Raw genomic sequence first — 24,607 nt, forward strand, 5'->3', positions numbered from 1 at the left:
GTGGTCCCAGTCCATAAAGGTCTTAGAATAGACTTTATTAATCACAAAATACTGTACATTCTTTTTATACTATATAACCAAGTCATCCAGATTTTCAATAAGGGTAATGCTGTCAAGCTGAAACACCTATATAATACAAATTGTTTACAAACATTTCATATTTACATCGAAATAAAAAACACAGTGACCACTTTTCTCTCCATTCCATATAAGTGCCCTTATTCTTAATACATATCTCATGGCTTGATCTTCAGTCCTAAGGAATCTTAAAAATGTAAATCTGTGAAACGTATAGCAGATTAAACTCTTCCCTCCAGAGAAGATAATTTGGATTGGCAGTTGAGGTTGTCTGCATCAGTCTTAGAGGTTATTTGACAGCAGTTCTGTTCATATTCCTGCAAGATTTTCACCACTTCTGTGTGTCCGAACTGCATGGCGTCATCCCGAGGTATGTTTCCCCACCTAAATTAAGACATAGGAAGTTACGTATGATCAAACGAATGAAGCTTAAGGCAAAGGTTGGGAAAAAACAAGCCTCATACCGGTCTTTTACAAAAGGGTTGACACTGCAGACCCGTGTCAGAAATACCACAACATCCATGTGACCTGAAACAAACAAGATACACATAAGAAAGATGGAATTTATAACCAAACAAACCATATTTGACAGTAAAAAAATGCTTTAAGTTTACAAAAGACTCTTCTACCCTCTGCAGCAGCTACATGGAGAGGTGTACGAGAGTCGTAGTCCTTCAGCTCCATATTCATGGATGAGAGAGCAAACCTGAGAAGAAAACGAGAGGTAAGGCAAATGAAAGTCAAGCAAATATCGGTAGTACTCAAAAAGAATCTGAAGCCAGAGAAAAGACATTGTAAATTGCATAAAATGACCTCCTCAGGGCAGAGACATCACCACTGTGGGCTGCAAACATCAGATTCACCACAGACTTGTTCTAAAACACCAAAGAAGCAGATTGGGTTTGAGAGAAAGGCAAAGTTTACATTATTTCTGGAACAAGTACAAGTCTAGACAACAGCCTTAAGTTTATACTTGGATTAAAAGCCTTTTGGTGCACATGTGTATGCAATAAAAACAACTAAAATCATGCCATAACACTGCTAAATAAATCATATTTTCTGGTTTGCTGTTACCCTGTCATCCCCAGACTGTCTACGAGGGTCCTGCTTCTTTACAAAGTGCCGTAGATTGTCATAATTGTGGAAGTTGAACAAAGAAACCAGTTCCTAATTACAGAAGGGTTACAAATAAAAAATAAAAAAATATTCTGGTGTGGAATTAAAAATGTAGGGTAATAATTAAAATAGGAGTAGATTTACCTGGCAAAAGCTGATTCCGCGGACGCTGTTTCCGACTTTGTCCAGAGGGGGCGACCAACACATGACACCCATCACATTTGGCACCACCAGCAGCACGGCACCGGACACACCTGACTTAGCAGGTAACCCCACCTGAAACATTCAGATATATAGAGATACATAAAGACAAAAATGATACTAAAGTGCTAGTTTAAAAGTTAATAATTTTCAAAGTTACATCTGGCCCAGTTGAAAATTTTAATTTAAATTAAATATGTTAATAATAATAATAATAATAATAATAATAATAATAATAACTAAGGTTGTGGATTTAAATGTTAATTTAGTGTGATTAATGATAAAAAAAAAAAAAATTAATTAATGCAATTAATGATGCCCCCATACCGTACGTATATTCTGCAATAAAGAATTTTTCTATATTTTTGCGAGTCTCAGTCAGCAGGGGGCAGTAAGCGCATCTCCAGCAGTACAGACAAACAAACTGACACATGTTTGAAGCCAGCTGGGTGGAGCTGAATGCAGGGGTCTGGAGATTCAAGTTTCAAACTACATTTAACTTGACAGCATGCTAAAAATGTGCCGTTTATGGTTAGAGACGCTGAAAATCAGTAAAACGCGATGCAACCACAGTGAGGCGCTCCAAAAGCGACAGCAACTGACAGCCATAATAAAATCATTAAATTGCCTAATATCAGACCTACTGTAGGTTCCTTTACTCACATGGAAAGCAAACTGTCCCGAGTAGTCATACATCCCGCAGGAGTGCATCATACTGAGCGTGTTCCGTACGGCCTCTGCGCTCAAAACCGTCATTCCTGTGATTGGACAGATGCCTCCGTTAGCCAGTGTAGCGGCCATCACACTGCCAGACTCGCAGGTGACTTCTATGGAGCACAGCTATGGGATTATGAGAATTATTTAATATTTAAATATCATGAAATCACAATCAGTTTATGTCTGTTAGCGCTAAGGCTAATCTATACATCAAATGAAGTGTCAAATGAACCAACCTGGAAGTAAAAGTCCAGTGCATCTATCATTTCAGCTCCAGCAGGAAAACACTGCAAAGAGGAACTTCACAATCACTCAGGTGAGCTCAGGTGCATTATTTTCTTAAAAATATTTAGTAAATTTGGGTTCCATATGGGTTAGATACACACATAGTGATACAATGTATCTTGAAAAACTCTTGAAAGCACTGTAAATTGCTTTGATTTGGTTCATCTGTTAAATGAATAAATGTAATAAAATGTAGATACAAAGTAGTGAGAATATACCAAAAAAAAACACAGTAATATATTTTGATAAAATATTGTGTATATCTTGATCAAATATTAAAAGATGGCCAAAAATATATCACTACAAATGTATAACTATTATATATATTTAAAAATACATATTATAGATTCTATATTAGCAGTATTCCTCCTGATATATATATATATATAATTATTAATTATTTTTGTATTTTTTAAAATACATCAAAAGTCATGTCAGAAAACAGAATTTTGCTCTATGGGATCGAAAACATTTTTAAAGGATAGCAAAAAAATCGTCATGGTTACTGGTGTAACCTCCGTTCCCTGATGGAGGGAACGAGACGTTGTGTCGATGTAGTGACACTAGGGGTCACTCTTGGGAGCCCGAGACACCTCTGGTCTTTGATAAAAGGCCAATGAAAATTGGCGAGTGGTATTTGCATGCCACTCCCCCGGACATACGGGTATAAAAGGAGCTGGTATGCAACCACTCATTCAGGTTTTATGCTGAGGAGCCGATATAAGTTCCAGCCATTTCAGCGGGTAGTTCAGCGTTGTGGCAGTAGGGACACAACGTCTCGTTCCCTCCATCAGGGAACGGAGGTTACACCAGTAACCATGACGTTCCCTATCTGTCACTCACTCGACGTTGTGTCGATGTAGTGACACTCAGGGTCCCTATATGAAACGCCACAAGGCTGAACTGTGTTACGTGAACTGGTGGTGTGTGGTGGGCAGACTTGCTGTGTGCCTCATAGCCAGCACACCAGGTCGACAAGTAACCTCCCCCAACATAGTTATGAATGTCGAACGGCCCTTTTTGGGGACAAGTCGACTACCCAAAGATAGAGACAGGCTTAACCCAGTCGTGGCCTCTTTTCCCCTTCTCTTTTTCCACTCCCTAAAAAAGAAGGGGGATTATCCAACTGGGCCGCCAGGTCTAGTCGGGGGGTGTCCCTCCCAAGGGGAAGACACTGCGGAGACCACACCTCGCCCAAAGAGGGGGGGGATATTTAAGTGGAAGAATACGTCACATGGTCTTTCCAACCATGTGGAGAGCCTTCAAGGTAGATCCTGCCCAATGGGGGAGGAGTTACTACAAACATGGAGACTGGGGCAGAGGGGCTTTGCCCAAGGAAGACGCAGTTTGCCAGCAGGGAAACGAACTAGTGGAAGAAATATATCGCATGGGGTTAGCCTTACAGGGAACCGCCACATGCGGAGCACCTACCCCAGAACAGGGCTCTTAGTTAGCGCGTGTACTGGGCCGGCAATGAGTCTCTCCGAAAACTCGACTGCCACAGAGCTCGGAGGAAGTCAACCAGGGAACAAAGTTTGCGAACACTACTGGGAATGAATGGTGCACATCTTCAGCTCCAAGGGAGGTGGAAGGCACTATGTGCAAGCGATACACCCGGCCAGCTATCCCGGGCTTATCCGCTTGTGTTGCGTGCCACTACCTGGGACGAAACCGGTTCCACCCGGAGGTTGTAGAACCTTGCAAAGGTGTTGGGTGTTGCCCAGCCTGCTGCTCTGCAAATATCTGTTAGAGAGGCACCTCTGGCCAGGGTCCTGGAAGCCGCTACACCTCGGGTAGAATGGGCTCGTAGCCCTACCGGGGGCGGCATGTTTTGGGCGAGATATGCCATAGTTATGGCATCAACGAGCCAGTGGGCAATCCTCTGCTTGGAGACAGCGCTTCCTTTCCGCTGTGCACCAAAGCAGACAAAGAGCTGCTCAGAGACTCTAAAGCTCTGCATGCGATCCAAATAGATGCGTAAAGCGCGCACCTCCTCCTGGGGCAGCGCTTGCAGGTTCACCACCTGGTCCCTAAAAGGGGTGGTGGGAACCTTGGTCACATAGCCCGGTCGGCGTCTCAGGATCACGTGAGAGTAACCTGGACCGAACTCCAGGCACGTTTCGCTGACAGAGAACGCTTGCAGGTCACCTACCCTCTTGATGGAAGTGAGCGCAGTCAGGAGGGCAGTCTTCAAGGAGAGTGCCTTAAGCTCGGCTGACTGCAAATGCTCAAAGGGGGCTCTCTGTAGACCCTGAAGAACTACGGAGAGATCCCATGAGGGAACGAGGCACGGTCTGGAGGGATTCAGCCTCCTGGTGCCTCTTAGGAACCTGATGATCAGGTCATGCTTCCCTAAGGACTTACCGTCAACTGCGTCGTGGTGTGCTGCTATGGTGGCAACGTACACCTTCAAGGTGGAGGGGGACAGCCTCCCTTCCAACCTCTCCTGCAGGAAGGAAAACACTGATCCGACTGCACATCTCTGGGGGTCTTCACGTCAGGAAGAACACCACTTAGCGAACAGACACCACTTAAAGGCATACAGGTGCCTCGTAGAGGGGGCCCTAGCCTGAGTGATTGTGTCTACCACCGCGGGTGGTAGACCGCTTAGGTCTTCCACGTCCCGTCCAGGGACCAGACATGGAGATTCCAGAGGTCTGGGCGCGGGTGCCAGAGGGTGCCTCAGGGGAATTCACCAGGGGGAAGCTGTCACAAGGAGCATGAGGTCCGAGAACCATGTCTAGGTGGTCCAGTAGGGTGCTACCAGGACGACCTGCTCCTCGTCCTCCCTGACCTTGCACAGGGTCTGTGCAAGCAGGCTCACTGGGGGAAACGCATATTTGTATAGGCCAGGGGGCCAGCTGTGTGCCAGCACGTCTATGCCGAGGGGAGCCTCAGTGAGGGCGTACCAGAGCGGGCAGTGGGAGGATTCTTGAGAGGCGAACAGGTCCACCTGTGCCCGTCCAAATCAATTCCAAATCAGCTGGACCACCTGAGGGTGGAGTCTCCACTCTCCCCTGAGGGAAACCTGCCGTGACAGCGCGTTCGCTGTAGTGTTGAGGTTGGCCGGGATGTGAGTGGCTCGCAGCGACTTGAAGTGCTGCTGACTCCGGAGGAGGAGACAGCGGGCGAGTTGTGACATACAGCGAGAGCGCAGACCGCCTTCGCGGTTGACATATGCTACCGCTGCCATGCTGTCCGTCCAAACTAACACGTGCTTGCCCTGGATCAATGGCCAGAACCTCTGCAGGGTGAGCAGAATTGCCAATAACTCGAGGCAGTTGATGTGCCAATGCAGTCGCGAGCCCGTCCAGAGGCCGGCGGCTGCGTGCCTGTTGCAAACAGCACCCCAGCCCGTTTTGGAGGCATCTGTCGTGACCACGACATGCCTGGAGACCAGTTCTAGAGGAACACCTGCTCGTAGATACGAGAGGTCGGTCCAATGGCTGAAAAGACGGTGACAGACCGACGTAATTGCCACGCGGTGTGTCCCGTGGTGCCATGCCCGTCTCGGGACTCGAGTCTGGACCCAGTGCTGAAGTGGCCTCATATGCATCAACCCGAGCAGGGTGGCCACCGCTGAGGATGCCATATGCCCCAGGAGCCTGTGAAACAGTTTCAGTGGAACCGCTGTTCCCTGTTTGAACACCTTCAAACATGCCAGCACTGACTGGGCACGCTCATTCGTAAGGCATGCCATCAAGGAGACTGAGTCCAACTCCAAACCAAGAAAAGAGATGCTCTGAACCGGGAGGAGCTTGCTCTTTTCCCAGTTGACCCGAAGCCCTAGCCAGCTGAGGTGTGAGAGCACCAGGTCCCTGTGTGCACACAACACATCTCGAGAGTGAGCTAGGATTAGCCAGTCATCGAGATAGTTGAGAATGCGAATGCCCACCTCCCTTAACGGGGCAAGGGCAGCCTCTGCGATCTTCGTAAAGACGCGAGGAGACAGGGCCAGGCCAAAAGGGAGGACTTTGTACTGATACGCCTGACCCTTGAACGCAAACCGCAGGAAGGGTCTGTGTCGAGGAAGGATCGTGAAAGTACGCATCCTTCAGGTCTACCGCCGTGAACCAATCTTGATGCCGGACGCTCGCCAGAATGCATCTTTGCGTCAGCATCTTGAACAGGAGTCTGTGTAAAGCCCGGTTCAGTACTCGCAGGTCCAAGATTGGCCACAACCCACCGCCTTTTTTCGGTACGATGAAGTAGGGGCTGTAATACCCTTTCTTTATCTCGGCTGGAGGGACAGGTTCTCCATAGGAAGCACGCAGGGTGGCGGCATTTTCGCCCTTGACCAGGGTGAAATGAATACCGCTGAACCTGGGCGGGCTCCTGGTGAACTGAATCGCGTAGCCGAGTTTGATGGTCCAGATCAGCCACCGCGACGGATTGGAAAGCGCAAGCCATGCGTCCAAATTCCACGCGAGGGGGACCAAGGGGACAATGTCGTCAGATGTACCAGCAGGTGGGGCCTCGCAGCGGGGCGGAGCGCGTGGTGTCACAGCACGTCATGGCCATGCAGAGTCTAGGGACATCGAAGCACTTACCTGGTTCCTTGTGACCACCCCCGGAACAGCCTGGGATGGGGGAGGAAGAGGCCTGTCCTCGTAACACATGGAGGCTGCCACATCGGGGGCGGCTGTGTGCCACAGCTGTGTGCTCAGGGGCGGAAAGGGCACCGCTGGAGTGCCAATCCTGCAAGAAAAAGCCCGGGCTGCGGCGGAGCTGGTGCAGTCACCGCAGGGGAATGCCCTTGGTGACGAGCAGACGGGGTGCGGGATCTTGAGCCGTGCCGGGGCAGGATGTGCCGGATTGCCTCCGTCTGCTGCTTCACCGTCGAGAACTGCTGGGCAAAGTCCTCGACAGTGTCACTGAATAGGCCCGCCTGGGAAATGGGGGCAGCAAGGAACCGTGTCTTGTTGGCCTCGCCCATCTCAACCAGGTTGAGCCAAAGGTGGCGCTCCTGGACCACTAGTGTGGCCATCGTCCACCCGAGAGACCGCGCTGTGACCTTCGTCGCCCGGAGGGTGAGGTCAGTCACCAAGCGCAGTTCCTGCATCAAATCTGGGGCGGAACTACCCTCGTGCAGTTCTTTCAGCGCCTTGGCTTGGTGGACCTGCAGAAGAGCCATGGCTTGCAGGGCAGAGGCGGTTTGTCCAGCAGCACTGTAGGCTTTAGCCATCAGGGACGACGTGAGCCTACAGGGCTTGGACGGGAGCTTAGGGCATCCATGGCAGGTGGTGGCGCTCTGCGGGCATAAGTGCACTGCGAGCGCCTTATCCACCGGGGGAATCGCCGTATAGCCCTTGGCCGCCCCGCCATCGAGGGTAGTGAGAGCGGGGGAACTGCAGAGTCGGGGCCGGGCAGTGAAAGGTGCCTCCCATGACTTCGTCAGCTCCTCATGCACTTCCAGGAAGAATGGTGCTGGAGCATGGTGCGGCTGCTTTGAGCGGCGCCGCAAGCCCAGAAACCAATCATCAAGCCGCGAGGGTTCAGGGGAGAGCAGAGGGTTCTACTCTAACCCGACGCTCGCGGCCACCTGGGAAAGCATGTCCGTCATTTTGGCATCGGCCTGTGACTGGGCAATCGTCCCCGAAGGGGGAAGCCCCAAAAGCTGAGGCTTCTGCGTCCGACTGGACAAGCCCGCTCTCCGATGCTGCGCTCGAGAGCTCATCATCTCCGCGAGCTCCGAACAAGAAGCCAGACTCACCGTGAGATGAGCTGGTGAACTCATCCGGAACCCCGATTGGGGCAGACGAGCATGCTGGGGAATGGGAGGTCCGCGGGGGGATACCCGGCGGAGACGATCCCATTGGGGTCCCCAAATTGCCCCCAGTGCTAGCCGCGCTGGCCTCATACCCGTAGGTAGAAGGACCGAGGCGGGGAGCCGCTGGGGTGGCTTGCTTTCTTACGAAAGCAAGCCGCGACCGCAACGTTGCCATGGTCATGTTCTCACAGTGAGAACATGAACCACTCACAAACGCTGCTTCCGTGTGGGTTAAGCCCAGACACGAAAGACAGCGATCATGACCATCCGAAGTTGAGAGATAACAACCACAACCAGGAATAACACACAATCGGAAAGGCATCTTTAAAAAGACGCGTCTTTAAAAAGACGTTCCGTGTGTGCGCTCTTTTAGAGAAATATATACTCTTTTAGAGGGGAAAAAAGCTCTTTCAGAAAATATACTCTCTAGTTTTTCTGCCGAAGCGCCCAGGGGCGTTCTCTGCAGTGCACCAGTACAGAGGAGGGAGAAGCCGCTGAAATGTGCCGTCAGATCCAGCAGAGATGAATGAACAGTGATATTCAGCTCAATGAGCATGACCATTCGGCTCCGAAGAGAAAATCTGAATGAGTGGTTGCATACCAGCTCCTTTTATACCGGTATGTCCAGGGGAGTGGCATGCAAATACCACTCGCCAATTTTCATTGGCCTTTTATCAAAGACCAGAGGTGTCTCGGGCTCCCAAGTGTGACCCCTAGCGTTGCTACATCGACACAACATCGAGTGAGTGACAGATAGGGAAATATAGATTTTTTTTTCTAAGTGATGTTTCACTTAAGAACAAACCTTTTTTTCTTTTAGGTAGTATCCTATGGCAAAGTTTCTGTCTCCTGTTTCCTTCTCCGACTGGAACCTGTTAAACAATGATCATACGAAAATGAATGCCAATGAAACTGAGTGCAAAACTAGTGTAAGTTGTCAAAACGCAAGACTCACGTTGCGTTACTGAAACCCACATACTCGCTGCCTGTCATTTTCTTCACAAATTCCATCACCTTGGAAAAAGACCAACAAAATTATGTTTCTTTGAAGAAAAGAAGGCATTACCAAACAGTCAAAGTGTTTGAGATCACACCTGGTCCTGTCTAGATGATAGTCAAAACCAAAATGCATTGGATCGTTTTTGGTAGTTTAGCATTGTTTCAGTGACACCAACAAGAAGTTCGGTAATTGCAAAGTTCGGGTGAATACACACTACAGAAAACTCTGATGTTTGACGGTTTGGAATGGATAATATACATTTTAAGGGTGTGTACCACAGAGGAATGAGGAGAGAAATTTAGCGGAAATACACAAGTAGGTATAGCTGCAGGCCAGAGACCTGCAAATGGGGGTGTAATCTCCAAAAGAGGGTGGGGTTACTCCAGAAGTGGGTGTGGTTACTCCAATAGGGGGTAGCACTAATTTCAAAAGGGGCCGTCACTTCCACTCATGGTTGAGGTTAGGGAAAGGGTTTGGTTAGGGGCTCCTTGTATCTTTAATGGCAGTTGGAGCTCCTGCCTCTTTTTGGAGCACTGCCTGCAGCTACATCCTTCTCGGAATAAAGCGAAATTGAAATTCAAAACTGGACCCGCCCATCTGAAACTCTCATTTTTGGTTGGACGAATCACTTTCGCAAACCCTTCATTTTTCCTCTGCGGCCCTTTGCAGCAACATCCATCATTAAAATCAGTGGGTTCACAGCATTGTTTGACATACCGTAAGCACAGACTACGGTATACTTCGTTTTTCCACATGCTGTTACATCTTATGCACAATTGAGCACTCTAGCCTTTCAAAGTACACTCTATTGACCACGAGCCCATGTAGACGTGCTCTATGCACGCTTACACCTCACGACTGCTTGTGATACTTTTTTAGCACAGTCAACAGCAGGAGCATATGGCAATGACGTACAAAGATGCGGACTGTCTAGAAAATCTGGGTTGCACCCAGATAGTCCGCACGTACTGTGCTGATGACGAAATTTGTGTGCACAGAAAACCGAAGTATACTTTGGCCTTTAGTCTTTACAATGACAACATTCAACAGCTTATAACTTACATAGTCAAACTTCTCTGCCTTTTTGGCACCAGGCTGTATAAAATGAGAGAACACAATCTTACTGTAATACTTCAAAGTATACTAATGTATGACATTGATTAGGTGACTTTTATGTGTTCAAGCATGTACTGTAGAACTCTAGGAACTTTGCGAGCACAGACCGAAATAGACTGAGAGATTCTGATTGGACTAGTTCAGCTATCTGGTTCTAACAACAGCTCAAACACACCTACTACAAATGATGCTTTGAACTGGCTGGTATCACTCCAAACCACTTATACTCCAGCTCATTGCTTAAGAGCCAAGGTCAGGCTAAACCAAATGGCACATGCAGCAGAGGCATTCGGTTTGTCCACATACTTCAGAGCTGGAATTCTGGGCCAAAGTTTTTTAAGCTGACCTGAATTCTTGGCCCAATCCACACATCAGTACATGTGCGCATACCACTGTTTGTTTTGGACTTGAGCAAGGAGTTTGAGCTGATCTTTATCATTTTAACAAACAAATATACACTGGCGGCCAAAAGTTTGGAATAATGTACAGAGTTTGCTCTTATGGAAATAAATTGGTACTTTTATTCACCAAAGTGGCATTCAACTGATCACAATGTATAGTCAGGACATTAATAACATGAAAAATTACTATTACAATTTTGTTGTACAAAAATGTTCAGAACTTCTTAAACTACTACAAAGAGTTCTCATCAAAAAATTCTCCACGTGCAGCAATGACAGCTTTGCAGATCCTTGGCATTCTAGCTGTCAGTTTGTCCAGATACTCAGGTGACATTTCACTCCACACTTCCTATAGCACTTGCCATAGATGTGACTGTCTTGTCGGGCACTTCTCACGCACCTTACAGTCTAGATGATCCCACAAAAGCTCAATGGGGTTAAGATCTATAACACTCTTTTCCAATTATCTGTTGTCCAATGTCTGTGTTTCTTTGCCCACTCTAACCTTTTCTTTTTGATTTTCTGTTTCAAAAGTGGCTTTTTCTTTGCAATTCTTCCCATAAGGCCTGCACCCCTGAGTCTTCTCTTTACTGTTGTACATGAAACTGGTGTTGAGCGGGTAGAATTCAATGAAGCTGTCAGCTGAGGACATGTGAGGCGTCTATTTCTTAAACTAGAGACTCTGATGTACTTATCCTCTTGTTTAGTTGTACATTTGGCCTTCCACATCTTTTTCTGTCCTTGTTAGAGCCAGTTGTCCTTTGTCTTTGAAGACTGTAGTGTACACCTTTGTATGAAATCTTCAGTTTTTTGGCAATTTCAAGCATTGTATAGCCTTCATTCCTCAAAACAATGATTGACTGAAGAGTTTCTAGAGAAAGCTGTTTCTTTTTTTGCCATTTTTGACCTAATATTGACCTTACGACATGCCAGTCTATTGCATACTGTGGCAACTCAAAAACAAACACAAAGACAATGTTAAGCTTCATTTAACGAACCAAATAGCTTTCAGCTGTGTTTGATGTAATGGCAAGTGATTTATAGTACCACATTAGCAATTTAGCATGATTACTCAAGGATATGGTGTTGGAGTGATGGCTGCTGGAAATGGGGCCTGACTAGATTTGATCAAAAATTACTTTTTTCAGATAGTGATGGTGCTGGGGGCCTGGGTAGCTCAGTGGTAAAAGATGCTGGCTACCACCCCTGGAGTTCGCTAGCTCGCTAGTTAGAATCCCAGGGCATGCTGAGTGACTCCAGCCAGGTCTCCTAAGCAACCAAATTGGCCCGGTTGCTAGGGAGGGTAGAGTCACATGGGGTAACCTCCTCGTGGTCGCTATAATGTGGTTCGTTCTCGGTGGGGCGCGTGGTGAGTTGAGCGTGGATGCCACAGTGGATGGCGTGAAGCCTCCACACGCACTATGTCTCCGTGGCAACGCACTCAACAAGCCACGTGATAAGATGCACGGGTTGATGGTCTCAGACGCGGAGGCAACTGGGATTCATCCTCCGCCACCCGGACTGAGGCGAATCACTACGCAACCACAAGGACTTAAAAGCGCACTGGGAATTGGGCATTCCAAATTGGGTGAAAATGGGGTAAAATAAAAAAATAAAAAATAAAAATAGGGATGGTGCTGTTGTTTACATCAGTAATGTCCTGACTATATTTTGTGATCAGTTGAATGCCACTTTGGTGAATTAAAGTACCAATTTCCTTCTGAAACAGCAAAATCTGTACATTATTCCAAACTTTTGGCCGCCAGTGTACACAATCCTACAATGTTCTTGCCCTTATATAATGCAAATGCTTCATAAATACATATATATTTATATATAAATTGAGTTAGAGTGGCAGTTTTAGTGTCTCTATGAATCTTGTCAACTGATCAACTGAAGTGTCACTAAATCAGTGGTGACATACAATGGTTTCAACCAGTGGTTGTTTGTTTACCTTAATAAGTGAACTGATGACAATCGCTCCAGCGTTGACCATGGGGTTGTGAGGTTTATCTGAGGATAGAAAAACAGCATCAACTTGCATAGAAAAATGTAAAAAACTTCTGATTATTATGTGTTTGTGCATGAGCGTCTATCAGTCGGTTTCTCACACAAAATTATTGTATGGCTTTGAAAGTCTTGGACTAATTTAATGGTACTTTTATGGTACTTCTTGGGGCTTAACAGCCCCACAAGTAAAGTCAAATGGGTTTTGGAATCACATGAGGGTTAATGATGACCAGATTTCCATTTCTGGGTGAACTATTCCACTTTAAGTACATCTGCTCAATATTTTCTCACCCACCGTCCTCGCCCAGAGAAAGTTTGTTGAATGTGAATCCGCTCGGCTCCTTTCCCACATAACGGTGCACCTGTTCCGTACCGTGTTCGTGCACAGCGATGGCATATTCCAGCGGCTTCACACACGACTGCAAGCAAAACGGCACCTTTGTGTCTCCAACTGAGTGCCTTAAACAAGTCAGTATAAGAAATAGTAGCAATATTACATTCCATAACTTCAAATTAGAAAACAATGCATTCATTTTGTTTTCCAAAATGTGTACATCGCATAAAATCAATTTACCTTTGACCATCCACTGTGCAGAGAGAGACGGCCCAAAGATCAGGACTAAACTTGGTAAGATGGGGAATGTATTTTGCAACCTAATAAAAAAGACAAAAACAGATTCTAGAGACTACACCCTTACAAATAAGTGAGGATCCACTGGAGGATTTAATGACATACCTGCCCGTTGTTTTGCTGCTTTGATCTTAGGTAAATTTGGTCGATGATTCTCACAAATGCTTCAAATTCAGGAATGATAAACTTCCTCCTGAAAGCGAGACTTAGTAGAACAATGTTGCCACCCACACACCTGTCATGACATCAATCAAGATTGTCCAATGAGAACACTTATATCCTACTCAACTAGTCAAACATAACCTAGATAAATATATAAGTAGGTATAGCTGCAGGCCGGTTATCTCCAAAAGAGGGTGGGGTTATTCCAAAAGGGGTTGCGCAAACTCCAAAAGCGGGTATCACTTCCACACACGGTTAGGGTTAGGGAAAGAGTTAGGGGCTCCCTATATCTTTGCTGGTGGTTTGGATCTCCAGCCCTTTTTTGTTGCTCTGCCTACAGCTATATCCATCTCGGAAAAAACCCAGTTTACAAGTTCATTGGTTCAGTCCTGCAGAGGTAAACGGCTATGTCGAGGCAAATCTAGGGGGCTAATGCCCCCTAGCCCCCCTTAGACCCACCCATGTATATAGTGCTACTACTACTAGATGGAAAGGAACAAGACAAGTACTGAACGTAAAATATTTTATTGCACTCCTTTGTTTTTGTCAGCTGGTGGAGCATGTAAATGGATGAAGAATATAAGAAAAAAGATGGTAAAATTACAGAAGTAGATCTTTAATGATGAAATGCTAAAATATTGTTCCATTATAAACAGTTGTTGGCATGGCTTAACGGTCCTTCAGTGAAGGTTGCATATTACAGTTCTATGACATCGCAGTGAGGAAAATGTTAACCATGAAACAATGTCAGCATTAGATCTGTTAATTAATAAATATTAAATGAATGTGTGCTGAAGGACAAAAGCAGCTCTGATCTGTTTTGCTGGCCATGGCAGCAATCTAAACCAATGGATACAAACTTATCAGTTATATATGAGAAACTCACTTTTGGAACAGCTCGCGATCCATCATGACTTCACCGGCCGATTCCCGGAGGGCTTGACGAATCTTCTCCATGCAGTCGTGCAGTCTAGGGTCAGAGGTCAGAAGCCCAGTGCTTCTCAAAGCCTGTAAGATAGAAAGTCAGTATACTGTTTGTTTTGCGTTTTCGCAGTCAACATTCTGCCCATTTATTGGCTGGCCTTGCATTTATTATGCCTCTATGCACAGTCCATAAATTTAATCAAACATTAATACACACTCACTGAGCACTTTATTAGGAACACCTGTACATAACAGCCAATCATGTGGCAGTGCAATGCATAAAATCATGCAGATATGGGTCAGGAGCTTCAATTAATATTTACATCAACTATCAGAATGGGGAAAAAATGTGATCTCAGTGATTTGGAGCGTGGCATGATTGTTGGTGCTAGACGGGCTGGTTTGAGTATTTCTGTAACTGCTGATCTCCTGGGATTTTCACACAAAACAGTCTCTAGAGTGTATAGAGAATGGTGCGAAAAACAAAAAAACATCCAGTGAGCGGCAGTTCTGCAGACGGAAACGCCTTGTTGATGAGAGAGGTCAACGGAGAATGGCCGGACTGGTTTGAACTGACAAAGTCTACGGTAACTCAGATAACCACTCTGTACAATTGTGGTGAGCAGAATGCCATCTCAGAATGCACAACACTTCAAACCTTGAGGCCAATGGGCTACAAGAGCAGAAGGTCACGTCGGGCAATTCATAAGGAACATAGTGTTCCTATTAAAGTGCTCAGTGAGTGTATATAAATGTCAACCAATCAATGACCTTAAGTATGCAATAATGAAACATAAATGCCTCCTGGCAAACTATCTAAGAATTTGACTAATAACAAGTTATTTCTGATTGCCATTTATACTATACAGGGGTTGTTCATTGACCTAACTTATAAATGATTACACCAACAGTAGAGTACCACCAAGTCTGGAGCAGCGTGGGTATGTTTTTCATGTGCTAATGCAATACGTGTGACGAATATCAAGCAATCTAAAGTACAAGGACACTTGCCCCAGTCCACACATGACCAAATCAGATTTCAGAGGACACATGTGGGGTTAAAAGTGGTTTGAGCCCTTAGACTGTGACTGCAATAAATGTGTCGCCTCTCAGCTGTTGCCTCTACATAGTGATACTGTTCAGTTTGTAGACTGTAAAAATGAGAGCTGTTCTGTATCTAGTCCAGATTTGTTTTGGATTAAGTACTAAAACCAAGAGTCAGAACAACAAGATATATATACAGGATGAGTAGGCTATTTAACATGTTCAGTCTTCCTATTATTAAATGTATTTCCAAGTCAGAAGAATCTAAAACTTTATTTGTAAATACTGTATGTCAATGAAAAACTCACAGAAATGAAATGAGATACAGGAACTTTCTCTGCTCCTTCAGTTATTGTGTAGAAAAGCATGTCCTCCAGTCCAGAGAACAGATCTCTGTTTTTCATATTTCTGCTTTAATACAATAATGTTGTCGGCATACACATAGTAACATAAAAACACATGCTTCCTCAAGATATTTGCTTGTGGAGTGGAACATTAAAACACTGTACACCAAACTAATGCAAAGAAATTTTATGGATTATATCTTCAAATCACAGCTTGTTTTATTGTTCATTATTTTTTAAATGACTTACGGATCTGTGGCTGTAGGTGCGATAAACTCGCAACTCGCAACGTGAATCCGTGATGATACACTGAACGACGTCCTCGAGACTCTGTCTTTCGGATAAACTGCGCTACTCTTTACGAAGTCTTTTGTGAGTAATTCGACAAGTCCAACATTAGACAGACGTAGGGTCCTGCTAAAGAACATTTCCAGTGTCTTGGAGAAATAGACTTAAGGTTTGGAGAGGAAAAACGGGAATGAAACAAATCCGTGTCGCAGATTACGGTCCACAGAGTCGTGTGAACAGGTGCGCTTGGAATCTGATGAGCGCCTGAGACACTTTGCCAACAGTGATGTTGAAATTTCAAGTTCAGTGTGTCACTGGGTATTTAAACTTTCACTGTCACAACTGTCATGTCATGGGTTTGAGACAACACTTTGTGTGAGGTTTAAGTGTAATATTTATAAGAGACTAAATAGATTCATTAAGTAGTATTAACAGGGTTCAAAATTAAGAGGCACCAAACGTGCTATTTTGTATTAATGGAGTGCTATTTTAAGGAAGTGTAATGTAATGATATGTGTGGTGTTAAATCGCGATGTCGCAGTACAACATTCCCTGCATCGTAAAACCCTAATGGTGTCATTACTGGAAAAATCAAGTTGTCTAAATGTCAAGTGTTGGGTTCATAACTCAAATATCTATGTTCCTTGAACTTATTTTTCTTAAAAATCCATAGACTTAAGATTTTAAGTGTAAATAACTCAAACTATTAAGTACATAATTGAGGTCATGGGGCATATACATAATTTTTTTCATGTTTTCTTGGTCAAAGGGAACATATTGTGGGCATTTAAATAGTTGTTATTAAGACTTCATAGAGGTTTTAGCTCTTTTGTAGTATTATTTGTGTTGCTTTGCTGCAAATAGTTGTTTGGTGAGGTAATCTGTGTGACCTTTGGTCAAGTTGGACCTTGTCAACACTTTATCAGTTCTCCTTGTGCATGTGCAACTGGACTACAGGTGTCTATGCATTTCTGTGGATAAATAAGGTTATTTAATAATTATACTAAATATGTATGCTGTGTTATTGTAAGGCCTACATTTGAGTTCATTCAATTCAAATTATTAAGTTGAAACAAACACATTTAAATAGCAAATATGAGTTGTCTACTTGCATCTAGTTACTTTAACTTAAAAAGTTAAAATTGTTCTATATGATCACCAAGTTAAGTAAATTTAATTACAACATTTTTGGAGACGCCATTACTCAATTCAGCTGAGTGAATGAGTTTACTCAATTAGTTGAGTAAAATCAATTTATTAGGGTTTTCAGTGTAGCACGAGCAAATGGAATCAAAGAGATTCAAACGATCAACTAAAGAAACGTTCTGTGACTTATGCAACATTTACCTAAATTTTTTGGGGGGGAATGTCTCCCCAATTTGGAATGCCCAATTCCCAATGTGCTCTAAGTCCTTGCGGTGGTGTAGTGACTCACCTCAATCCGGGTAGTGGAGGACAAATCTCAGTTGCCTCCGCGTCTGAGACCGTCAATCTGCGCATCTTATCACGTGGCTTGTTGAGCGCGTTACTGTGGAGACATAGCGTGTGTGGAGGTTTCATGCTATTCTCCACAGCATACACGCACAACTCACCACGCGCCCCACCGAGAGCGAGAACCACATTATAGCGACCACGAGGAGGTTAACCCAACGTGACTCTACCCCCACTAGCAACCGGGCCAGCTGGTAGCTTAGGAAGCCTGACTGGAGTCTCTCAGCATGCTCTGGATTCGAACTCGCGACTCCAGGGGTGGTAGTCAGCGTCTTTGCTTGCTGAGCTACCCAGGCCCCCCCTCAACATTACCTAATTAAATTTGGTGATACCAAAATGAAAATGTGATTAACAAAATAATGATATCTCAACATTTTTTGTGAGAGGTGCCATTGCACTGATGCTGGTAAATTTTCAAAAGCCAGTAGCAGATGAGCCAGAAAGTACATTTTTGTTAATTGAATAATGTTTATGTGAACTCCGTTTGCCAATAAATATTTCCATTAAAATATCCATAAGGTGGCAAGTCGAGCAATGTAAGTCAGGTTCAGAAAAATACATTACCTTAAGATAAAGTTAATTAATCTAGCAATATACAGTACATAACAAACAGGCACAAATTGGTGACAGAATAAGTGACACATTTTTGGTTCGTTCAGACCTAAAGCAATCTCTAAGGGTTTTAAAATGCACTTGTAAGGCATGTGAATATGATAGAAATGATCTGCAGAACAAGAAAAACAAATGCAGTGTGTAAACCTACATATGCGTTTCATTCAAAATTATTAGTTGTGTTCATTTTAACATTTTAAAAATATCTTTCCTTAGTCTTTAAAACACTACAATTTGCAAACATGTTAAAGTCTTTGCAATCTCTTGAAAACACTTCAACACTTACAAACCTAATTCAACAAATCCAAAACTTGTGGGCCATATGCTCCTGAAACAGAACATCATCCAGTTTCATAAGAAGAAAACAAAATCCAAAAGTAAAAAACAGAATACAAATCTGTTAATGGTATCAAGTCTAAAATTACTTTATCAATAGTCTAAATCTATACGCCTTTGGCCGGCTTTGGCATCACCAGCTTTAGTGCAATGTCAACAAAGCAAGCGGGCATATAAGACAAGGGGATCCATAAGAGCTTGGCATCCCAGCCTGCACTATAGCGTGTTCTTGGGTGGACTGCCAGCAGGGCATGTTCCATGCAGTTGGTCACTTTGCTGAGGTCAGAGTCGCATATGGCATGCATGATCAGTCTCTGGATGTTGATGTCTGGAAAGACAAAGTGTATTTGAGGAGAAAAATTAGTACTGGATACTTTGCTGTTTTGCCAAAATGGAAGACATTTATTTACGATAAAGTGGAAAGAATATTGAGAATTGCTTTGGAAAAAGTAATCTTTGAAACCATTGACATGTGTAATAATGTTCAGGGTATTTAATGCAAATGTAGAAATGTCTTTAGGCGTAAAAAAAAACATACATTTATCCAAATATTTATCTCCATAACTCTCCTTCACTTCAGGAGTCAGTTGGTTCCAGAGGCGGTGCAGTTCTCTTTCAATGGGTTCCAGACTGGTCACCTGCGTCTTGAAAAATCCTGGTTCGATTATACACACATTGACCCCAAAATATTGGATATCCCTCCTAAAATTACAAAAAGAGTTCAAAATTACAATGTTTCTTTCAAAGACTGCAGGAAATGAGTCATTTTATAAAGAACCATTTGCAGATGCTTCTATCTACACAAGCTCAATTTAATGCATTGTTGCATTCCAAAATAGTTTTATAACACAGTGGTTTTTAATTTAGGTTTATAATCCAGTCTTATATCGTGACTGAGGAAGTTGACCTAAAGTTGCAGCTATATATTAAAAAAAATTGTATGTATGATACAGTACCTGAGACAGTCAGAGAAACTCTCCACCCCAAACTTTGAGATGCAGTAGCCTCCACCGTTAGCTGCTACTCTGCCCAGCACGGAGGCCACGTTAACCACTCGACCACGGGCCTTTTTGACAAGAGGCAGGAAGTTCATGGTGGTCTCGATCACACCGATCATATTGACTTTTAGGGTGCTTTGGAAGTCCTCGATTTTCATCCACTCAGAGGGACCCATGGGAAGAGAACGTCCAGCATTGTTCACCAGACCCCAGAGTCCTGGAAAGTTTGGAAAATATGAAAGTCAACATGCGGAACCCCTTGATAATTTCATTTCACTGTCCGACTGGGGGGTTGGGGGTCCCCTTTGGTAATTTCAGAAGTTTCTGGGGGGCCATGGGTGGGTGGGCAATGCCCCCCAGCTCCCCCTTAGATCCAGCCATTCTCTGAATTGACTTTTCTTTCTGGAAGTAGTAAAATTTGTTGTGTATGCCATTTTATGACGACTTTAACAGGGGTCACACTTGTTTTGAAAAATGTTCTATTCAGTTTCTTTCTAATAATTGTTTTAACATGCTTTTTCAAAGGGACCCATGGGAAGAGAATGACCGGCATTATTCACAAGACCCCAAAGTCCTGGAAAGTTTGGAAGATGTCAAAGTTAACATGTGGAACCCTTGGTCATTACTTTTTGCCATCCGACCAGGGGTAGGGGGGTCCCACTTGGTCGCTTCAGGAGTTTCTGTAGGGGGAACAAGAATATTTGGGGGCAATGTCCCCCAGCTCCCTCTTAGATCGACAATGCTTTGAATTGACTTTTCTTAATGGAAGTAGTAAAAGTAGTTGCATATGCCATTTTATGATGACTTTAACAGGGGTCACACTTGTTTTACAGATTTTGCTATTCAGTTTCTTTCTAATAATTGTTTTAACATGCTTTGGAAGTCCTTAATTTACATTCATTCAGAGAGACCCATGGGAAGAGAACATCCGGTATTTTTCGCAAGACCCCAAAGTCCTGGAAAGTTTGAAAGGTATCAAAGTCAATATGCGGAACCCTTGGTCATTTAGTTTCGCCATCCGACTGGGGATAGGGGAAGTCACCCATGGTCGTTTCAGAAATATCTGGGGGGCACAAGTAAAATCTAGGGGGCAATGCCCCCTCAACCCTCCCTTAGATCCGGCCTTGCTCTGAATCAACTTTTCTTTATGGAACTAGTCAAATTAATTTAATGACGACCTTAACAGGGGTCATTCTTGTTTTAAAAATGTCGCTATTAAGTTTCTTTCTAATAATTATTTTAACATCCGGTTTATAGGATGGTGTGATGAGGAGGAGCACCAGGCGTCCATCCTCACAGCCCAGCCACACCCTCCTCCTCGTCACAGAAGGAGACAACCATTTTGTCATCACAGGAAAAGACAATTTTGATACCTTTATCTCCAACTTCTTTTTTGGTCCATTCCACAGCTTTCTGAATGCTGGCAGTGCTGGACACATCCAGTATGCAGGTCTTCAGGAACGGTCCTGTCACCCTTTTCAGATCATCCGCCCCCTTTTCTGTGAGACACCCGGCTAGGACGCGGAAACCGCGTTTGTCGAGACGTTTGCAAAGTAGGTGTCCGAAACCAGAGTCACAACCAGTCACAAAGACGTGTTTCTCCGTGACCTTGTTGACCTCCAGATTGTCCCGGTAGAACCAAATCAGAGCCCACAGCAGCACAAATGCTCCCAAGCCGTATGTCAATGTGGAATCGTTACTATGAGCACAAGAACAGAATACATACATGATTGTAACATATTTTTGATTATTTTCTTAGTTTATTTGCTTGCTCTAACTCACTGTACTTTGTTAGTTTTGCTGTTATATTCACATGTTCTTACCTTAAGTACTCATACATCGTTTCCCCCTCCATGACTGAGTTTCCAAAGATGTTTCGTAAACAGTTGATTTTTGGTAGAATGCCAGGCAGATATATATATAAAAAAAGGGCAGGTTTAATTAGCACAGAAATTTTAAAGAGCACTAGGGTGAAATTCTTTTAATCACTACAGGGCAAGCAATATTTCAACTGATCAACTCTCTCGAGAGCGCATTTGTTTCTAACAAAGGCTAGGGTTTAGGATAGGGTTATGTTCAATCTGAAGTCTTTCAGTTTCAGAGAGCGAAGTTTACTTTCTAGCCACAAGCAATATAATGAATGCAGACAATTTTTTTAAAGATCAGTTTCATTGATCAGTTTGACGAAATAACAAGTAATAGACCTACATGTTAAATTAAAGCAACTTGGACTTAAACATTGTTGACCCATGTGCACGGCTTGTCAATGGTCTTAGATTATGTAGTCACAGGACACTAACATGCGTAAGACCACCGCTTTTCTAAGCACATGAAAAATCTTGAGCTCAGGCTCTTATGAAACAAAGAGGGACACGTAGAGGTTTAGAGAATGAGTTACGAAAATTTTTAAATCCAGTTCAAGAGAGGCACTTTAAGCTTCTCACTGCTTCAAAACCTATTAGCTCCAGGGACTGATTAGTAAAGAAAAAGGGAGAGGATTCATCTAAACAACCAAGAGGACAAAACCTACCAAAGAGACATTAAGCCCCAAATCACATTATGCTTTGAGAAATGTATGCTATTAATCATCAAACAAACAGTGCTATTCAAATTTCATGTTAAATTATTTTATAAGAACTGATAATATTATTTGTAAATGTGCATTCCATTATTAAATGCAAACATTTAAAGGCAAACACACATACACTGGTGGCCAAAAGTTTGGAATAATGTACAGATTTTGCTGTTTCGGAAGGAAATTGGTACTTTAATTCACCAAAGTGGCATTCAACTGATCACAATGTATAGTCAGGACATTACTGATGTAAAAAACAGCACCATCACTATTTGAAAAAAGTCATTTTTGATCAGATCTAGACAGCAGCCATCACTCCAACACCTTATCCTTGAGTAATCATGATAAATTGCTAATTTGGTACTAGAAAATCACTTGCCATTATATCAAACACAGTTGAAAGCTATTTGGTTCGTTAAATGAAGCTTAATATTGTCTTTGTGTTTGTTTTTGAGTTGCCACAGTATGCAATAGACTGGCATGTCTTAAGATCAATATTACGTCAGAAACAGCTTTCTGTAGAAACTCATCAGTCAATCATTGTTTTGAGGAATGAAGGCTATACAATGCTTGAAATTGCCACAAAAATTAAGATTTCATTTAAAGGTGTACACTACAGTCTTCAAAGACAAAGGACAACTGGCTCTAACAAGGACAGAAAGAGATGTGGAAGGCCAGATGTACAACTAAACAAGAGGATAAGTACATCAGAGTCTCTAGTTTGAGAAATAGACGCCTCACATGTCCTCAGCTGACAGCTTCATTGAATTCTACCCGCTCAACACCAGTTTCATGTACAACAGTAAAGAGAAGACTCAGGGGTGCAGGCTTTATGGGAAGAATTGCAAAGAAAAAGCCACTTTTGAAACAGAAAAACAAAAAGAAAAGGTTAGAGTGGGCAAAGAAACACAGACATTGGACAACAGATAATTGGAAAAGAGTGTTATGGATCTTAACCCCATTGAGCTTTTGTGGGATCAGCTAGACTGTAAGATGCGTGAGAAGTGCCCGACAAGACAGTCACATCTATGACAAGTGCTACAGGAAGTGTGGGGTGAAATGTCACCTGAGTATCTGGACAAACTGACAGCTGGAATAACAAGGATCTGCAAAGCTGTCATTGCTGCACGTGGAGGATTTTTTGATGAGAACTCTTTGAAATAGTTTAAGAAGTTCTGAACATTTTTTTCAAATTGTAATAGTAATTTTTCATGTTATTAATGTCCTGACTATACATTGTGATCAGTTGAATGCCACTTTGGTGAATAAAAGTACCAATTTCTTTCCATAAGAGCAAAATCTGTATATTATTCCAAACTTTTGGCCACCAGTGTTTATTGTACAAGGATTGCTCAAATGTGACATTTGTGACATAAAATAGCTAAAGATTCTCAGTTTTTCACTAAAACTACTAAACCAATCAATCACACCAAGTCTAAAATCAGAAAAAGTGTTTTCTAGACTGATGTAAAAAACAACTGCATTTTTCCAAGTAAAAATATTGAATGTAATAATTAAATTTATCAACAATGTCACTTATAAGGTCTTTAAAACTGCATCTATAGAAGAATTCGAAAATTTTGTTAAAGATGAAATTTTGTTTAGAGAAATTATAGCATGTCACCCCACAGGACGGTGCTGAAACTTCTTAAAATAATACATTTATATTTGACTAAAACTTATGACGTCATATTAATACTCACTGTTTTTCATGTGACCATGATTACTAATTCAAAGAGAATGACTATCATTTGTTTGTTTAGTTTTTTGTGGTAAAATATGTCATTCTGTCCATGTTAATAAAAATCTGTCATTTCATTTCATTTTCCTTGTTTCAAATTGAATATTTCATTTTTGATTGTTCAGAAGCTCTACAATCAATTAAAGCAAATAATTATCGGTCCTACCTTTTCCCTTCTTGGAATTGGAGCTGCAGGTTCTGAGTGTATTTGGTGAGTGATCTGGAGTGGAACTGCCTCTGAGATTTATCCCTAAAGCTGATCCTCTAAAACAGGACCACAATTTCTAATCTCCAATCTCAGTGTATTGCAGTTTGTGCAATTTTTTAATGGTTGTGTATGTGCAATCCCTAAATAGTTGGCAGGGATGTCCCATGCAAAGGCGGGGCACATGGCGAGGTCTTATGAGGGACCCCTTATCGCCCGGGGTGCAAGGGGTTGTAGGTACCAATGGATCGCATTCCATTGGTATCGATTGTCTTCGTGGGGCGGGGGTCCACCCGAGGCGGTTATTAAGGACGGCTATGGAACAGTTAAAGGAATATTCCGGGTTCAATACAAGTTAAGCTCAATCAACAGCATTTGTGGCATAATGTTGATAACCACAAAAATAATATCCACTCAAGCCTACTTTTCTTTCAAAAAAAGCAAAACTCGAGGTTACAGTGAGACACTTACAATGAAAGTGAACAAGGCCCATTCTTGGAGGGTTTAAAGGCAGAAATGTGAAGCTTATATTCTTATAAATGCACCTACATTAATTCTTCCG

General features: G+C 43.3%; 2 protein-coding genes across 6 annotated transcripts; both read right to left on the minus strand.

Annotated features, from left to right (window-relative positions):
• Positions 1-16: 16 nt before the first annotated feature.
• On the minus strand, positions 17-16,863 carry LOC127437952 (glutaminase kidney isoform, mitochondrial-like). 5 transcript variants are annotated; one of them, XM_051693129.1, is made up of 18 exons: positions 16,049-16,863; positions 15,764-15,848; positions 14,374-14,495; positions 13,431-13,560; positions 13,269-13,348; positions 12,990-13,153; positions 12,639-12,697; positions 10,230-10,262; positions 9,123-9,181; positions 8,973-9,039; positions 2,349-2,399; positions 2,059-2,235; positions 1,339-1,470; positions 1,153-1,245; positions 892-953; positions 708-784; positions 543-606; positions 17-462 (listed from the first exon to the last, which is right to left on the minus strand). In XM_051693129.1, the coding sequence occupies exons 1-18, from the start codon at positions 16,225-16,227 to the stop codon at positions 300-302; spliced, it is 1,797 nt and encodes a 598-aa protein (XP_051549089.1). In that variant the 5' UTR covers positions 16,228-16,863; the 3' UTR covers positions 17-299. The 5 variants fall into 5 exon arrangements, with proteins under 5 accessions (XP_051549089.1, XP_051549088.1, XP_051549087.1 ...); XM_051693128.1 differs by having other exon boundaries at positions 15,764-15,863; XM_051693127.1 differs by having other exon boundaries at positions 15,764-15,866.
• A 1,194-nt stretch (positions 16,864-18,057) lies between these two features.
• Positions 18,058-24,037, minus strand: rdh5 (retinol dehydrogenase 5 (11-cis/9-cis)). The gene is made up of 6 exons (XM_051693139.1): positions 24,007-24,037; positions 21,348-21,381; positions 20,898-21,223; positions 19,483-19,741; positions 19,065-19,228; positions 18,058-18,854 (listed from the first exon to the last, which is right to left on the minus strand). Exons 2-6 carry the CDS (start codon positions 21,377-21,379, stop codon positions 18,634-18,636), a joined length of 1,002 nt encoding a protein of 333 aa, XP_051549099.1. The 5' UTR covers positions 21,380-21,381; positions 24,007-24,037; the 3' UTR covers positions 18,058-18,633.
• Positions 24,038-24,607: the final 570 nt, after the last annotated feature.

Source organism: Myxocyprinus asiaticus, chromosome 49 (assembly GCF_019703515.2).
Source record: "Myxocyprinus asiaticus isolate MX2 ecotype Aquarium Trade chromosome 49, UBuf_Myxa_2, whole genome shotgun sequence".
Taxonomy (NCBI): domain Eukaryota; kingdom Metazoa; phylum Chordata; class Actinopteri; order Cypriniformes; family Catostomidae; genus Myxocyprinus; species Myxocyprinus asiaticus.

Bases quoted from the DNA above. Each gene is read 5' to 3' on its own strand.
- LOC127437952 (XM_051693127.1), bottom strand. From the start codon at position 16,227: ATGTTCTTTAGCAGGACCCTACGTCTGTCTAATGTTGGACTTGTCGAA. The intron at 15,867-16,048 runs GTAAGTCATTTA...ATTGTATTAAAG, and splicing joins GCACCTACAGCCACAGATCC to CAGAAATATGAAAAACAGAG. The intron at 13,349-13,430 runs GTATGTCATTAA...CTTTTTTATTAG, and splicing joins AGCAGCAAAACAACGGGCAG to GTTGCAAAATACATTCCCCA.
- rdh5 (XM_051693139.1), bottom strand. From the start codon at position 21,379: ATGGAGGGGGAAACGATGTATGAGTACTTAAG. The intron at 21,224-21,347 runs GTAAGAACATGT...TTGTGCTCATAG, and splicing joins ACGATGTATGAGTACTTAAG to TAACGATTCCACATTGACAT. The intron at 19,229-19,482 runs GTACTGTATCAT...TTGTAATTTTAG, and splicing joins AGTTTCTCTGACTGTCTCAG to GAGGGATATCCAATATTTTG.